Genomic DNA, 18,494 nt, shown 5'->3' with positions numbered 1-18,494 from the left:
ATGCCACTTTGTTGCTAAGTGGAGGGAGGTGATGGACCATTTACGAGGGTCAAAAGAGCAAAAGGGAATATTTAGTGATATATATTTATAAAATTAAAATTGTCCAGCAAAGTGGTCGGCTAATAACCAGTAATTTAAATAATCAGAATCAAAACTAGCCTCTCTAATCAAGCAAAAGGTCATTTCATAAATTTTGATTTTTCAGAGATGAATGAGAAGAATATCGTGATATTTGCGGGTCATTTAATTGTTTATTTATTGTTGTTCAGAGCACGTGCTACGTGTTATTGTATGTTATTTAAATAAATTAATGTTTTTTTTATTAATAGTGGATACTCAATTATACGTCATAAGTTTATTGTAAATGAAGACAATACTAGTACGTTAGTACTATCTGTTACCCAACCGCTCCGCTGAGCATTTCGAAGTTAATGGGAGGCATATGATTTAAACTAACCCCCGATACATCTCTGGTAGTTACACCTTTAAAACAAGATCAAAGAGAGTTTGGGTAAACAAAAAGTCATGAAATACTTAGTTTTAAGCGTCTTAAGTGATGTCATAAAAAGAGAAAGGTGGGTATATTCAACGGATTCAGCCTTCAGCCTTAGAGCTTTCTACGTCTCGCTATGGTCGTTCAAGTGAACCAAACATAGCAACGACGCATCATCTCGAAAAAACAAATAATTGTGTGAATTTGTCGTCAACCGCTCAAGTTAAAAGTATAACCAAAGAGGTTAACCTCTTTGGAATTAACACGATTACAACCAAACAGACGCACAAACGATTTATATACTTATATGTGTGTAATACATATATAAAGACTAACAACTACGTCATCCAAAAAAACCCATTTCAATAACAAAAATTTAAAAGGAGAACAAAATGTTATACCACTTATCTTTTAATAGGCACCATAAAAAAAACACACGTGAAAACAATCCCTTTTGAGTAAATATTGAATAGTTCTAAAAATTTGTACAAATCAAAAGAAATTTGCTTGCTATAATAATGCAACACTTTAATAAAGAAACCAAAAATATTTCGACGTTATATATATCTCGAATACTTTGACTATAAATTACATTTTTCCTTATGGGGATCATTATAGACCGTCTTTCCCTAGTTGACCTAAGCGTGTAAGTCGAAAAGTCTTCGCGACGACGTGTACTGTTGTTAATTTAGTAACCAATAACTAATACAGATTAAATTCAATACTAATCATCATATCTTGGTTTTTAAAAGTATTTCATTCCGCGGGGGGTTTTTAAATGTTAATTATTTTACTTACGTGATTTTATATTCTAGTTGAATCAAAAATAACATGTTACAGGAAATAAAATACCGCATCTTAAAAAAAAACGCCATGAAAAATGTATAATAAAATTCAAAAACTTCCTTATGATTAAAATGAGATGATTTACAAGGTATATTATGATGATGACCCAAGGAAATTCTCTAATTACATAGTAATCGGTAATAAATATTTGAAATAATTGTACAAAATTTGGATCAATATCATAGTTCAATGTTCATTACATGATTTATATAATAATTAAATCAATAAACGTTATTAATTAGAATAATATACATAAACATGAAATTATTTATTTTAACAGGGTTGGGTAACATTCAGTTTGCTCCCGAAAAATATTAGACCTATCTTTTATTTTTGTTTTGTTTAAAATGTAATTTGATTGAGATTGTTCTTAACTATGTTTTACGAAAATCAAGTCAGGTGTTTGAGAATTGTCGATCAATTTCAATTGAAGATTGAGACTTTGGAATTAAACAATCCGCCTAATTACTCTTCAGATCTTTATAAAAGATCGTTTTAGGATTTTGAAAAGCTCAAAAATTTAAATTATTTGCATTAATTTTCATCTTTGAAAATAACCTATCTGAAGTTTTTCCAAACATTAAACTGTTAATAACTCAAAAACACAAAAAATCGACATTTTACTGTTTCTGTGAAGGAGAGGAATATACAAAAATTAGAGCAAGAGGGTTTCTCGCAACATCCGGAATATTAATCTATAAACTTTTTTGAAAAAGAATCAATTATCAAAATGCGGTCCTGGATTTATGCACACTTTTTGCACGCGATCTAGCGTCTGCTCTAATCCGTTTGGGAACTACGATGGCACTAACGAGTCTACGATGCCACAAACGAATCCATCAGACCTGATTTTATGCCGGGGGTTTCTTTAAATTTTTAATTTAATCGATTAAATTTATGTAGATATTGACTAAGATTATATACAAAAAGCAATTTCAGTCAATATCTCAGAAACTTGTCATCTAATCGCAAAATGAACCAGATTTTCGTGTTAGTTATAGCTCGATGGAATTAATTACTGACGGCATTGCTTGACGGAATTAAATATATTTTGCATCTCTTTATGTTCTCAACCCTAAATATAGTATTAGCAGCAATGGACTACTTATAAATACAATTTTTATAAATAACTTTTATTGATAAAAACGTACAATTTTTTACACATATATATAAATAAATTATGTACATATTTAAATTCAGTGAATGAAATTAACAAATTAATAACTAATAATCATAACTCCGTTCTATAAATTATTCATATTTGTACGCATAAATTATATTGAAAACCAGTCAAGTGAGAATCGAGCAACAATAATTACTCATTCCGTACCGATAAAAATTTGCTTCAAAGGCATGAAGAGTCTTCTAAATTGAATCCACGGATACAAATGCTTATAAGAATCATTATCTTCAAGATTCGAGGCTTCCTTTCATGTCTTCAATATTACAAATAAGAAAATTTAAGTGTTAACTAGTTCCGATTTGTTTCCATATCGGTATCCAAAGATTCGGCACATCCCTACTATGAGGCTTTTTAATCTAATATTTTAACCCTGATTAAGTTAATCACTCAATTCTTTTTAAAAAAATAACTAGCTGTTAAACCCGCTTCGCTGGGTTGTTTTTGCACATTTAAATATCAAAATTGTTAAATGAAAGACTTTTTTTTAATTCTCTCTGTGTGTACGGAACAGTAAGATTTTTTTGGCCGATCCCAATATTATGTCTACACTCTCTGTGTGTACGGAAAAGTAAGGGAAAGATCGATAGAAACCCATGGAACATTCCAGAATATTCGAGAAAGTTCTAGAAAATTCAATAGAAATCCAGAGAACATTCCAGAATGTTCGAGAAAATTCTAGAAAATTCGACAGAAACCCATGAAACATTCCAGATTGTTTGAGAAAGTTTGATAAAATTCAATAAAAATCCATACAACATTCGAGAATATTCGAGAAAATTCTAGAAAATTCGATAGAAATCCATAGAACATTCCAGAATGTTCGAGAAAATTCTAGAAAATTCGATAGAAATCCATGGAACATTCCAGAGTTTTCGAGAAAAATCGAAAGACATTTGCGCCAGTAGCGCCATTTAGTGAAAATTGTACTATTGACAGTGGGGCCTATTGTACTATTAGAATTATTTTTTTAATCTATTTTCTATGAATTCCTAGATCACTTTTAATTCCACCCCCACCAAACTCCCTTATTCACAATGGGAGCCTAAGGGCTACCCAATGACATAATCCCCTACCGAAGGTCAATGGTTAGTTTTAGGGAAAATCGGGGACATACAAACAAACACTCTCTTTTTATATATATAGATTATTCATTAATCACTGACGTCTTCGAAACAAAACAAAAAACAGATATTTTTACACTAATTAATTTTCATCTTTAAATACGTCACGCAGGAGATGCGTAAGCTAAGCCGAAGGATGAAGATCCTTTTAACCTCCCACTTATACCACAATATTGTGAGCGTCATGGCAAGTTTAGACTTTTGGTTGAAATTATTTGTACCTTATTTTCAAATTTGATGATCAATTTTGGTATAACTTCATGAAGGTAGATGAATAAAAAAATAATAATAAAATTTTTCCATGTCTGCCTTGATTTTTGAAATATCGAAAGCTAAATAATTAAACAAAATTTTCAATTTTTCATATTTTGAAAATTACTCCAGGTATCGAAAATTTTATTTACACTTTTCGTCTTATAATGTCAAGTTATAACATAATACAGCATTAAAATTGAAAACATATTGTGTCCTAAACTACCGTGCTCATACATTCTTAATTAGTCGGACACAACGGGTTTTTTTGTTTTCAATAATTTATTAAGGTTTTGACTTTAATTTAAATAGTTTTTTTTTTAAATTCCTCCGACTAGTTTTGGAGAAATCTATGAAAACATATCATCCATTCAACATTTTCCCATAAGACCAATGTTAAATTTGCCTACTTTTGAAATTAATAAAAAAAAAATTCAAGCCTTTTATCCAAAATTACCCTCTGGCACTCACTCGTACATTCTTAAGGTAGATAAATCGAAAATTTGCAGCAGTTTCAAAAAATCTTCATTTTACAATTGCCTATACCAAAAATAAAAATTATTTTTAGCACACACATATAAATCCTAAAGTAATTGGTTTGACCACTCAACCAATATAATTTAACCAAAAAAAATTCATTAATGACTAGACTCGTCTTCAAAACAACAACAAAAAATCCAAAACAGGTATTTACAATTAATATTAATTGTTCTCTCTGTTCAAATATAAAAACGAATACATCGCATAAATAGACTTTCAATACTCTCAGTTCAGTCTGTTATCAAAGGTATCTATCACAAATAAATCTTTTCAACAGAAATCACGTCAATAATGTAAAAATATAAAATACCCCACTAAAAAACTATCAGTATTTTGTTGTTATATTTTATAAATAATATTTTGTTTAAAAATTATAAAAATTTTTTATTTTTTTGCGCACTGTTGAATATTATCGATATATTAATTGTTTAAATTTGGTTGTGATTTATTGTTAACAATTTGTGAAGAAATTTTTATATGGTACGTAATTTTATTGTAATATTTATTTACTTAAATACTTTTAAAACTTCGATAAAATTAATTCAATGTACTAATAAATAATTGAATTATGTGCAAACAATAACAAAATTAATTGATGCGAATAATTACTTATATTTCTGATTAATTATTATAGTAAATTGCTATCGATTATATTTTGTAAATGGGTTATTGCTCTTGTGTGCGGTTTGATTCAATTATTATTACGGGACTTGATCAGTGAATTTTATTTACATAACTGTTTTTTTATTCAAAATAACTTGATTGATTGAATTGTTTAAAATTAACAGTGTTTTCTAGCTTTCTACAAATTTATTGACTATGATTTGTGGTTTCATTATTAATTGCTGTGGTAGGTAAATCTCATTTATCGATAGAAAAAAGCACTATTCGTAGATTAGAGGGAGCGAATATCGATTTATCACCTACCATGTCAATGCAGTCATTGCTTAGCATTCGTATTTTTAACCCCCGAAGTAAAAAAAAAACGGTATTATAAGTTTGACCGCTATGTGTTTGTCTGTCTGTGGCATCGTAGCGCCTAAGCGGATGAACCGATTTGAAGTTTTTTGATTTCATTTGAAAGGTAATTTAACGGAGAGTGTTCTTAACTGAATCAAAAATCAAAATTTAATTTATTTGCATTAATTTACACCTTTGAAAATAACCTTTTTGAAGTTTTTCCAAGCAATAATTTGTTAATAATTCAAAAACAGTGAACTTTTGGGAAAGGAGCCTTTTCGACGTGAAATTATCCAAAAAACCACGGGCAGCTTTATATGGTTTAAGAAATTAACATATGACTGTTTCTGTGGAAAGGGAGGGAAATAGGTAACATTCGGAATATAAACCTAAAAGCTTTTCTGAACAAGAATCACTTGAACTTGAATTGAACTCAACTAATTTATTTTGCTCAATTCTAAGAAAGTTTAAAAAACAGTCTGCTTTTATTAGTGCTGGGAAAATTTTAAATAAAAGATTTTATTATATTTTAAGTGACATGTGGCTATTTATATCCAATTAACATAGGGTCAAGGCATGTTTGTTTTGCTATATCAGCTTAAAAAAAAATTATAAAAATATCCGGTTGTCAAATTAAGCCTTCTAGCTAACATTTTATAACAATATGCTAAAGGACGTATGTATTAATTCGAGAATATTTTTAAAACTTCAACACTGCGGTATTAAACAATGAACCTTTTATTAAGCTACTCAGACTCTCAAAATAATTGAGGAGCTGTAAGAATCAGCGACAAAGGTGATAAAACACGAGAGTATCATATTAGGCTTCACCTGACCTTCAACTTACTAAGCCATCTGAAATATTTAAAATAAATTGACTTTAAATTAGTATATTTGACGCCCAAAATATTTCATAATGCAAAAAAGTCTAATTTTAAACTTTTAAATGAATCCATTAAAAAAAGAGTCCTTGTAGTTTATTATGGCTTTTATTACATCATTCCAATAGATTACACGGTAATTATTTTAAAAATAAAAATATTCTAATTTGCTAAAAAGTTAAAATATTTAATTCTCAATTTATAATAAACATCATAAAATAAATTATTTCACCATTAAGACAAATTATTGAACAAAATTAACCGTGAATATAATATATGCGTAATAAATGCGTTTCAATGGGTGACCCAATATATCTCCTGGGCCTTCGAAAAAGTTCACTCTCCCCGATCAAATTCAAACCAAGAAAAGAAATAGAGAAAAAAGTTTGCAACTGAAAAGTTTTTCCTAACAAAAACAATTTTCCACATAAAGCAATTACTTTAGCACTAATTACAATCAAAAATAGTGGATAAAAAGTTGCTGTTATAATGAACAAAAAAAATAGGGAAGTCACGATTGAATATATTTAAAATTTTAATTTAAAATAGGATAATTTTAAATAATTTAAAAAATTAGAGAAGCACGATTTAATATATTTAAAATTTAAATTTAAAATAGGATAATTTTAATTAATTTAATAGTGCACACTTAAAATTTGATCGTAAATTTTTTTAAATGTTTATGACTTGGAAAATTTATGGAATAATTAACAAAGCAACAACATAACATGTTTTCGTACAAGGTTAAAAGAAAACATTATTAAAAAAATTTGAATACAATAGAAACTTTTATAATTCATTAGGTAATCAATAATTTGTTATTTTCATATTGAAAACACTTGTATTGAACTTGAAAATCATTTGTTCTCGACCAATTCTTGTACTCTGGGAAAGTTTTATAGATAAGACTTTATAAAATCGACCTATAAAATTCCCGTTCATAAAATTATGAATTTTTGTATCATTTTTTAAATTTTTCAATAAGTAATTCTATGAAATAAGAATAATTGAAAATAATCACACAACTTTCGTATAATCAATCAATTGGTATAAATGTTTTTGAAGTAGTAAAAGTAGCTCCTGTAAAAGTAGCAGAATCTTGACTACGGAAGGGACTTTAAAATGATTTAATTTGTTTTTTTTATTTAGTTTTCAAATATATCCCACTTTATTCGATTATTATTATACTGGAGTAAAACTAAACAAAAAAAGGCTGTTATATGGATTAAAAGTTCGGGCAACGAAACTTTGGGGTTTTTCTTTCCACATCAAAATAAGTATTTTTTGAAATTTTTTACTTTCCCGGAGTGGTTCAACATGTTTAACCAACAAAATGGCGTCAAAAATGGAATTCGCAAAAGGAGACATCGGTGCATATCCAAATTTCGTAGGTTTGTAGTCAATGTTAAGAACTACTCCTCATATTTTTTTGGTGGTGTTTCGTCCCTTCCCCTCCCAGTTATATATATATGTATACATATGGTAAAACAGTTCATTTTCGTGATGTGAAAAGAAAAACCCCCAAGGTTCGTTGCCCGAACTTTTAATCCATACACAAGGCGTAATTTCACTCTACTATTATACTATTCTACTATTAAAAAGAAAACAAATTAAATCAATTCAATCATTTTAAAGTCCCTGCCATAGTTTCATATTATTAGGTGACACCTACTACGGTCTTCTGACTATCATTGGTGTTGTGAATGAACAAATTTTTCAATTTTGGATACACCAATATCTCTCAAATTAGGCCTCAGACCGAAATTTGGTCAAGAGCTTTTTCTTTTTTTTTCAGCTTATTCAGAAAGTAAAGAAGTGTTCTATAGCAGTTAACTATAGAACACCCTGTATAGGTGTCAGGTAGGACCTTTCAAAGTTAAAACGATGATACCTTTAATTATTATTGTCTTCATTAATCAAACATAAAATTTTCTATTACGTTTTTTATGACAAAAGTTCGATTTTATTAGTACAGATATGTCATAATTTTATCCTTAAAACGAGGGGCGGATTACCAAAGGCCCCAAAGATTTATAAATACATTTTTTATTCTTCAAGAAATATTTTTAGTGCAATAAAAATAATTTGGATAGCAATGTCGAAATATTTTATTGTGCTAATTTAATACAATTAAAAAAGGGCTTATCTAAAACGTATAAATATGTAAATCTTTTCTTGGTAGTAATAATGAGGTATATGAAAGTTTGGAAACTGTTTAAAATTCTCAGAACAATTGCAAAATATTTAATGTATTGTACTGTACAAAATATTTAATGTGTTGACCATATAGATTAAAAATGAATGTTGTTATCGCTAATAATTAGGTACATATAGGAAGGAAGTAACATTTAATTTTCATTTTTAAAATACTGATTATACTCATAAATACTTAGAAAATATTAAATTGAACATTATATTAATTTTAATTTTTTGTTCAAAGGTTTTTTTTATATTGTTCAAAAACAAAGCACCGATAAGAAATGAATCTACAAAATAAAATATTCATGTTAATTGAATTCCTTTTGTTTTTCTTGAGTCTGAACAAAGCTCAAGATAACAATGTAACATTTGAAAGTCGATTTGGTTCAACACCACGAAAAGGTTTAACTACAATATTTCAATGGAAAAGTTTAGATTGGAAATATCAATCAGAATATGATCGACAAACGGCAATACAAAATGGTGATTTTATACCTGGTACATTAGTTCCAATTGACATGGATGTATATTATTCAGGTAATTTATCTTAATCTAATACAGACCAAGATGTAAATTGATTCCATAGAAATAATTAACAAAACTGATGAAAAATATTATTAATTTTATTGAGAAGAGGTAAAAAGTTTCCAAAATATAAGCTCCATGCCGGTAATGTTCTAAAAAGTTTATTGTATAAAGCCCAAATCGTCCAAATACCAAAATTTCCAAAATATTTCTGTTTAAAACTATTGTCTTTTGTTTGATATTCGTAATTCTAACTCCCAATTAGGTTCAATTTCGAAAAAATTATATCTCACTCATATTTCAGTCACATAAATCTCATAAAAAATCGCCTTTTAGGAGCTTTTGGTAATAGAGTTTGAAACAAATGACTTCTTATGAAAGTCATTTGAAACAAATGACGTATAAAGCTGCGGCCATGCACTAAGGCTAATGCTAATCAACAGCGAAAATAGGTGGACACCAAATATCGAAATGAGACATTATGCTATGTTAAACCTATACCCATTTGATACTTGTCTATGTTTATTGTTGTTTGTTATTAACCTTCGTGTCTGGCCGTTGCATTAACAAAACATTTATAAATTCGTTTTAAAAATCTAATTAAAGACCACTCATTTACAGGTTCACAAAATATTGGGAATTTAATTTTTTTGACGGTACCTAGATTTCAATTAGGTGTTCCAGCTACTTTAAATACTGTGAATAATGAAGGATTATTAACTCCATATCCACCAGGTTGGGATTGGCATACAAATCCAAAACAATGTAAACGTAATCGTATAGTCTCGGTTTACCGAGTTATGGTAAGTAGCGATAAAAGTCAATTTTTATAGAAAAAAGAACTGAAGTAATAATGGTAATTAATTGCAGGTAGATGAATGCGGAAGACTTTGGGTTTTAGATACAGGTATTCTTGATGAAGAATTAATCTGTCCTCCACAATTGCTTGCTTTCGACTTAAAAACGGTAAGGTATTATCTAATAGCAATTCTTAGGTATAAAAAAGAACGAGAGGTGTCGTCGGACAGCTGGAAGAAACTATATATCCCTTTGGTACCTTGGTATATTATAAATGTAGCGCTTAATTTTTTCATTTACAAGATATGTTTCTGAAAATTTAAAGTATTAATTTTAGAAGTCAAATACTTCTCTCATAGAAATAATAGGAATGATAGTTTAAGCCATTTTGAATAAAAGTTCCCATGGTCGCAAGTTATGAAAATTACAGGATTTTAAGTTATCACTAAATTAAAATTGGAAAATACTCATTTATATTGTAAAATACTCATTTGTATTGTAACTCGAAAATTATTGTAATTTAATTGTCAAAAATCATGTACGTATACGTGTAGCTGAAAATTTGGTCTTAACAATTCATATTATTGATCCACTGAACATTTACCACTGCTTCTTCTTTGAATTTCGTAACATATTCTTCAAAAAAACAAGAATTAAAAAACAACACTCTTGCATTAAAAAACACACGTATGCATGTAGTTATACATTTCTGTATATGTATTTGCCTATACACACATATAGGCATATATTATACAAATAAGTACATTTTCCAACTTTAAATTAGCTATAACATGAAATCCTGTCATTTTCATAACTTGTGACCACGGGAACTTTTCTTTAGAATAATTTAAACTATCATTTGAAAAAATTGGAAAAAGTTTGACCGAAATGCAGATTACATTTAATTTTGCGAGGTCCGTCCACTTGTATTGTAATTTTGGATATCTTACAAAACATAATACACGATAATAATAAATGTTTTCTATGTTTCCAGAATCAAGTAATAGCCCAATATGAAATACCGAAGGATCAATATAGCCCGGGAGGAGAAAGTATTTTGGTGACACCTGTAGTAGATGTTCGTGATCCTAAGAATGGATGCTTCGATACGTTTGTTTATATAGCCGATGTTACACGTTTTGGCTTAATTGTTTACGATCATTCTCGTAAAACATCTTGGAGGATTACAAATAATCTATTTTATCCATATCCAAATGCAGGAACTTTCGAAATTTTAGGTAAGTTTTATAGATTGATGTCAAATTTTTCCACTCTTAAATCTAAACTAATAACTATGCATTGATTTCTAGGCGAATCATTTGATTTGATGGATGGTATTTTGGGTTTGTCATTATCACCATTAATTCCTGGCCAAGATCGAACATTATACTTCCATGCACTTTCAAGTTTTACAGAAAATCGAGTAGCAACATCTATAATACGTAATCAAACATTATTTTCGGATACTACCGACGGAGCACCACGAAAATTTAACGTAAGAATTGACGTTTTATTTTCAAGTTTCCAAACCTTTGTATTTGTCTCATCCGTCTCATCAGAAAAGTGACAAAGTCTACTAAGTCCGCCATAATTATTAAAATATTATCAACGCCTAGTTTATTTCAAATATTTTCGATTGATTTTTAATTCGATAATTTTTTTAGCTTTATTCACGAACTCGAACATCACAAGCTGCAGCTGAAGCAATTGATCGTAATGGCAACCAATACTTTGTTCTGACTCGAGACTTAGCGTTAGCTTGTTGGAATATTCGTAATGAATATGGTGGATCAAATATTAATATTTTAGAACGTAACCCAGAAACATTACAATTTGGCAGTGGAGTGAAAGTAATTACAAATCGAAAAAATAATCAAGAATTATGGGTAATCACTGTACGATTCCAAAAATTGATGACTGGTACATTAAATCCAAATGAAGTTAATTTTCGAATACAAGCAGCAAAAATTGATGATTTAGTAAAAGGTGGTCGATGTGGTAGTCAAAGTGGTGGTCATCAGCATGGACCAGGAGGTGGTTACGGTCTCTCAAAATACACTCGTGATTTACGATACTTACCTGCTAACTAAAAAGTATTTTTTTATTGTAGTATATTTATAAAATAAATTCCTAATTTAATATTAATTTGTCTTATTAACTTGTAAATCCAAAAAAAATCATTCCTTCTTTGTAAAATTTTAGTCGATACTTCACAAAATACTCTTCAAATTGTCAAATAGAAACAACCTTGGATTTTTGGGTCAAAATTACTCAATTAATCTACGGAGGCTCAATGTTAAATTTGACAAAATTGCTATCAGAAAAACAAGCCAAAAACATAGCGATTATTTCCAAGCCGAGAAACATGAGCGTTTGTAATTTTTTAATTTTTGATGCCAAAATTTTGCCTTGAAAAAGTGCAATTTTTTTAAATAGGTTGTTCACGGTAACAAATAAAACTCATAGACCTCTGAGGCTTGCACACGTTATTGCACTATGGCTATGCTCCCGTCAAAAACAATTGTTACTTTATCCCAAAAAAATACACTTATGTCGAGGCCATCAAAAATTAAAAAATCTCACTTGCCGCTAATACATCATGATAGAAGAAATCCAGACGAGATTAAGCCAAAAAAACCGCTCTACCATAATTCAATACAAAATTTTTTATATAAATTTTTATTTATTTGTGCGATTATTACAATAAAAATTATCTGATTTAACTAAACGAACATTTTGATCACAATTATTAATAAAAGAAAATCGATTATATTTCTTATGTAACCAATTACTTTTATTATTCATGGTGTTATTATTATTATCATTATATTGTTGTAACATTGATTTAGAAATTATTGAACTTTTTATTTCATTATTGTTCGAATTTAATCGTTCTTTATTAAAAAGATTATTTGATCGTAAGGTCAGACATTTTAATAATTCACACATTTTTTTATTTTCTAAAAATTCACCACTTAATGTTGACACTTGACATTCGCTATCCATATATTGTTTGCCTTTTCTCGGTTTGTTATTAAATCTTTTTGATGTATTGTATATGTTATTAGGAATGATCTCTGCATCTGCATTTTTCGGAAGAATATCTAATGTTTGTGTGATAGTCATATTTTTTTTAATTTGTATTGATTTTGTACGTTTCATTAAATTTTCATAAACATTATTATTTTTATTATTATAAGGCATTAGTTGATAAATTTTTGCGTTTCTTAAATTATTCGTACTTGATAAAACCTACTATGTCAAAATTATTACTAATCTTTTTAAAATAAATTAGACCAAGCGAAAATGAGACGCAGCTTGGTAAGGTGGTGTGATCTAAGTTTATTTGCATGATGGTCAGCAATTCCGTGAATGGTGTAGTAGAGCAGATCCTTTGACTAACCTGAACCTCTTTAGGAAGAAATAATATTGCGGACAGCACTTTAATAGTATGTACATAAAAGGTTATTTTTTACATCCAAACTAAAAAATGGGGTGTTATAAGTTTGCTTGAATGACCGCTATGCGTGCCTGCCTGTCTGTCTGTCTGTGGCATCGTATCGTCTAAACTAAACGGATGAACCGATTTTGATTTTTTTGGTTTCGTTTGATAGGTAATTAATGGAGATTGTTCTTAGCTATGTTTCAAGTACGAGTTTAGCGTTCCGTACCCGAAAAACTTGTCGGGGGCTTTTTTAATTTTGTAAATTTCACTTGCTATTCGTTTGCGAAAGCCACCACAACAGTCAGCTTTTTGTCTATGATTGAAGCCCTCAGCAAAATTTGGGAGTCACGAATAGAAACTTACCGTGACTACTTACAAACTCACAATGACTTTCGGACTCACGTCTCGTTACCTCACCAAGCTCTACCTCAGTTGCACTAAGTTGGGTAAATATAGGGAAAACGATTATTTAAAAGGCAAGCTTTTATTTTATAGCACTAAAATTTGTTGAAAGGTAAGGAAACGAAAGAAACCCGAGAACACATAATAATTTTATTTTCAGTTTCAGTCCACTAAAATGTAAGCTTGCCTTATTTAGAATTTTCGAAATATATCAAACAAAATGATAGTAGACAAATTATATTAAAACAATTATTATCACCTTCTCGGGCATAAAATTTTCTGAATCACGAATGTCCATATTAATACTACGTAATTCCCTTTCAGAATTTCTACGAGCATGTGGTTTTTCAAATGACACATAATTATAACAATATTGTGATGACTTATGACAATATGTTGCAGCAGCAACAATTTGGGCACACAAATCTGCATTATTATCTACATATAAAAAATTTAAATGTATTATTTCGTTAATTAAATCGAATTCGAAAAAATTAACTGCGTCAGTTTTGATAGTAGAATTCACTAAATACAATTACAGTAGAATCTCGATAAGTTAAAGTCCAAGGGAAACACAAAATATTTTAAGTTATAGAGGTTTTAAGTTATCAAGTGTCTATGTTAGGTAAAGGTTAATATAGAGGTATGTACATGTTTCTATGTAGTTACTGAGGGCCTATACAGAGATTATTTATTTAAGTTATAGAGGTTGCGTATTTTAAGTTATAGAGGTTTTGGGCTCTGATGGGAAGGGAACATAGTATTTTTTGAAGTAACAGAGGTTTTTATGTTACCGAGGTTTAAGTTATCGAGATTCTACTGTATTTCAAAACCATATTTCTAATCAAATTGAAGCCAAAGGAGATTTAGGGATGAATTGAAACCTAAGTGTACAAGAAAATGCTCCGCTTAAAAATGGTTATTATAGATAATGTATGCTTATCAATGATAATGTATGCTGATGGGTAGTCAGACTATCATCGATTAACGAATTCTACCTTAAAAGCGTTATCTTACTTAATCCACAAAATATATCCTCACGAATTTCTTTATTATGTTTTGCAGCGTTAATATCACTATCCGTCAAACGTAATAAACGTTTTGTTTTTTCAACAGGTGTTAAAGAATCATCAATACCAATTTCATCGGAATCTTGTTCATCATCACCTTGCGCACAACTTACAATCATACTTAATAATGCATCCAACGATCGTGATACTTTTAACGGTGTACATCTGATTGCATTATTGCAATTTTTTGATTCGATTATAGGGAATATACATGTACTGCTTTCTACGTCAGGTAATTGACTATAAATTAAATATTATAAACAATTTGTTAAATTTCCATAACAAATATTCTGGGAGGAGTAAATCCGAGTGAGACGCCTGCATCCAGATTTTAATACCAATCATAGATGTTGGCGGTTTCTGTCACTCCGACGTTTCACACAGTCAATCTCGTAATTCTAATCAATGGCGGGACATACACTTCTACAATTGAAATTAAATATGTGGAGGCATAGAAAAATTATCTCATGCTTAGAAATGACTTCCTTTTTGTTATAGCAAGAACTGCCAAAAGAGAGTGGAAACGTAACGATCTTCTCAGCTCTTGCTATGAAAACTGATTCGTATTCTAAATTGGGCATTGATGGTTCTATATAAAATAGTGAAAAGCAGAAAAAGAAAGAATTTGTTGTCAAAATGGTGCACGAAAGATTAAGCGAAGAGGTTAAGCAGTAGGTATTATTTTCACGAGGTAATTTTTGTAAACAAAAGCACATTATTATAGTTTTTCGGCGACTTACTGTCTTTCAAAATAAAGTGAATTTCTCTGTGCTACCTTATAAACACGAAAGAAACTGATTTTAATAGGTACAAAAAAATAGTTACAAGAGCAACTTACTATTCGTAGTTTGAAGCAGATCGTAAATATTCTTTTAATAAATTTTTACGTAATGAATATACACTACGCATTGATCGTACTTTACGTCGTCGTAAGGCTTTCTCAAAATTGTATTTTGAATCTTGATATTTTGTTATTTCCTCAAATTTTCTTGTTGCTTTTAATATTCTATAAAATCTAAAACAAATTTTACAGATATAATTTACTTAATTATCCAAGTACAATTTTCGTATTCAACGTTTACAGCTTTTTTAGGAAATTTTGAAAATGTAACCGCCAACTCAGTACATAATTTTTATTACTGATTTATTGAAATCGAAGACTAGACTTTCATAAAAATACATATATTTACCTAAGTACGGTGAACCACATATAACAGGATGGTCCTAATCGTGTAATTTGTTTGATTAAAAACTTTCCACATGCAAGTGTATAGCCTCCCGAAATAATGCATACAAATAATCCAATACCTAAGGATAAAGTTCCCAGCAACAAATTTTTTATACCACCCACTACTAGCCACGGCAAAAGTAAACCAGCTTTTTCTTCCTATGTAAAATTGTATTTTATTTTTATTATATGCCATACACTTAGCAAAAATGTAAAAGTCGTTGCCTAACAATAATCAGTTATCTGCAGTTTGATTGTACTAACAAAATTATAATATTAAAATTTTTCACGGATACGGTAATTAATGAATTATATTAAACCCTGTTATTAGGAATACGAATGTGGTTATTCTTTTTAACTTTTAAAAAGAATAACCACATTTTTTTTAAATTTATACAGCTTGTTCCAGAACAAAGGCGGGCACTCTTCATAAAAAAATAAAAAACTCCCGAATAGGTACATCCAAATTTAAGTATGATTTTATTATCTTTGGACGTGAAGAGATCAGGACTTTTCATTTACACCCAAATATTTGGGGACATCCAATACCTCTTCTCTCTGATTTTAATTGATTTAGGCTTAGTTTAGGAAAATGAATGGGTAGGCTTTCTTATATTTTAATAACTTGAACTTTTTTACTAGTTATATACGGGGTGTTAGAAAGAACCGGAACAACAGAATAGCTTTGTAAAATCTAGTTAGTTTTCGACAAATCTTCTCTTTCTATTTATGACAATTTCTACCAAACCTATTAAGTTATCGAAAAGTTTCGAACAAATGTTGGTATTTTATGAAGAACAACGTCCTAATTTAGTTTTTCTCTATTTCTTACGAGTTAATAGTTAAACTTTTTCAGTGAGTCAAACTTGTGCTTCAAACTTTAGTTTCAAAAACCATTATTTTTCAAATTTAGCAGCTTGATCCGGGACTTTTCTAAGAGCAATATGCATGAATAGAATTAAGTCTCACTCTATATAAATTAAATTATTTTATAAATAACCAAATGACTCATTTAATTTTATGAAATCATTTGGCGGTTTTTTGTTCTACGTAACGGTACTACGTAATGAATGACTGACAATAGTATGGTCTATGCCTGAAAACATTCGTGTAGCTATTATTTATAGAATGCGCAAACTAATTTTATACTCGTGAATGAAAGGGTGAAATATTTTTGCATTGTTATGTTATTTAGTCTATTACGATTAAATCATTCCATCGCAATCTTTTGTACTCTGCATACATAAAATGTTGCTAAATTTGTCAAGAGATCTAGAGATCCCTATAGGGATCTAGAAAGAGTATACAGATCTAGCAAGAGTAACTATAGTAACAGTGTAAATGTCGATACCGAAAAAATGAAAATGATCCAAAAACTTTGAAATTTTATTTTTTATTTATCAATAATCATCCTTTTATACGTCTTTTGTGAAAAATTCATATTGATTCTCTGTACGGTTTAGGAAAAGCTTTTAGAAGGCTGTTTTTAATAATTAATTTATCGTACAGAGAATCAATCGATTTGAAGCTTATACAGAAGGAGTATTAAATATCATTAACTGACACACAAAGTTTTAATTTTTTGGTAACATTTTTGTTTTGATATCGAAACACCTTAAGCTGTTATCGGCAATTGATGATTTTCAGTAAATGTAAGGCAACCAAATTTAAGTTTTTGAAACGTAAAATCGTAAAAGAATACGTACAAAAACAGCAGGCCATATCATCACAACATAAAACGCTAAATACAAGTGTACCGTAAACGATCGAATTACAACAATACCAGTTATTATAAACTTTAATGTTCGTTGTGCAAGCGGTGTAAAATGTGTTGGTGAGAATTCCACACTCCATATTTCACGTAAATTTGAATTTAAATCCATCAATGATTCATCAAACATTGCACACAGCATACCACATATTGTTAATAATATAATTTCATTTTTTAATGATACTCCAAGATAATGTCCAATATTCGTCATAATTATTGATTTTAAATTATATTGATCTGCCTAATTAATTAATATTAGTTCATATCCCGGAACAATAATTTAACATACCGTTGATTATAAAAAAATTAAAATATTCCAAAATTTGACACGTTCAAAATCTTATAACCATTGTTTTACCTTTGCTTATTGTATTTTTAAAATCAAAATGGGTCAAATTTTGTGGTTATACTCAAAAAAAATTCATTTGAGATTTAACAAAATGATTCGAAATTTTTTATTAATCTAAAGATTAATACATCGCTTACTGGATTGAATATTTTATATACAAATTTTTGTGATTCCGTACCAAATGACTGAAAAAGGGTATATTTTTGAGGCAATCAATTTTTGCTGTTTTGGTAAAACTTTTTGGTTGACGAATAATATTGTTCAGTAACGCTTCATATAACAAAAAATTGACACTCAATAACTCTAATATAAGCCAAGAATGGACAGCATTTTGGAATATGGATTTTTTTTTATTACAAGCTCATGAAAGCATAAATTTTTTGCGAAATAAGATTACGATGCACAAAATTATAGAACATTTACTTTAAAAC

At 29.2% G+C, this 18,494-nt stretch overlaps 2 protein-coding genes across 2 annotated transcripts in view; one reads left to right on the top strand and one right to left on the bottom strand.

Annotated features, from left to right (window-relative positions):
• Positions 1-11,937, top strand: part of LOC123295986 — a 31,424-nt gene extending 19,487 nt beyond the window's left edge. Inside the window, exons 6-11 of the mRNA XM_044877446.1 lie at positions 8,755-9,012; positions 9,622-9,803; positions 9,871-9,966; positions 10,793-11,036; positions 11,109-11,293; positions 11,463-11,937. Coding sequence (XP_044733381.1) covers positions 8,755-9,012; positions 9,622-9,803; positions 9,871-9,966; positions 10,793-11,036; positions 11,109-11,293; positions 11,463-11,888 — 1,391 coding nt within the window. The 3' untranslated portion in view covers positions 11,889-11,937. The remainder of the gene's footprint in view (positions 1-8,754; positions 9,013-9,621; positions 9,804-9,870; positions 9,967-10,792; positions 11,037-11,108; positions 11,294-11,462) is intronic.
• A 580-nt stretch (positions 11,938-12,517) lies between these two features.
• LOC123295984 lies at positions 12,518-17,931 on the bottom strand. Its single transcript, XM_044877445.1, has 7 exons — positions 17,650-17,931; positions 15,906-16,102; positions 15,554-15,730; positions 14,663-14,955; positions 13,905-14,083; positions 12,584-13,050; positions 12,518-12,521 (listed from the first exon to the last, which is right to left on the bottom strand). Exons 1-7 carry the CDS (start codon positions 17,923-17,925, stop codon positions 12,518-12,520), a joined length of 1,593 nt encoding a protein of 530 aa, XP_044733380.1. The 5' UTR covers positions 17,926-17,931.
• Between the last annotated feature and the right edge of the window lie 563 nt (positions 17,932-18,494).

Source organism: Chrysoperla carnea, chromosome 3 (genome assembly GCF_905475395.1).
Source record: "Chrysoperla carnea chromosome 3, inChrCarn1.1, whole genome shotgun sequence".
Lineage (NCBI taxonomy): Eukaryota > Metazoa > Arthropoda > Insecta > Neuroptera > Chrysopidae > Chrysoperla > Chrysoperla carnea.
This window is presented reverse-complemented; position numbering and strand designations above follow the sequence as displayed.

Excerpts from the sequence above, each read along its gene's own strand:
- LOC123295984 (XM_044877445.1), bottom strand. The coding sequence starts at position 17,925 with ATGACGAATATTGGACATTATCTTGGAGTATCATTAAAAAATGAAATT. Across the intron at positions 16,103-17,649 it reads TGATATGGCCTGCTGTTTTT|GAAGAAAAAGCTGGTTTACT; the intron begins GTACGTATTCTT and ends AATTTTACATAG. Across the intron at positions 14,084-14,662 it reads GGATATATTTTGTGGATTAA|ATAATAATGCAGATTTGTGT; the intron begins GTAAGATAACGC and ends TTTTATATGTAG.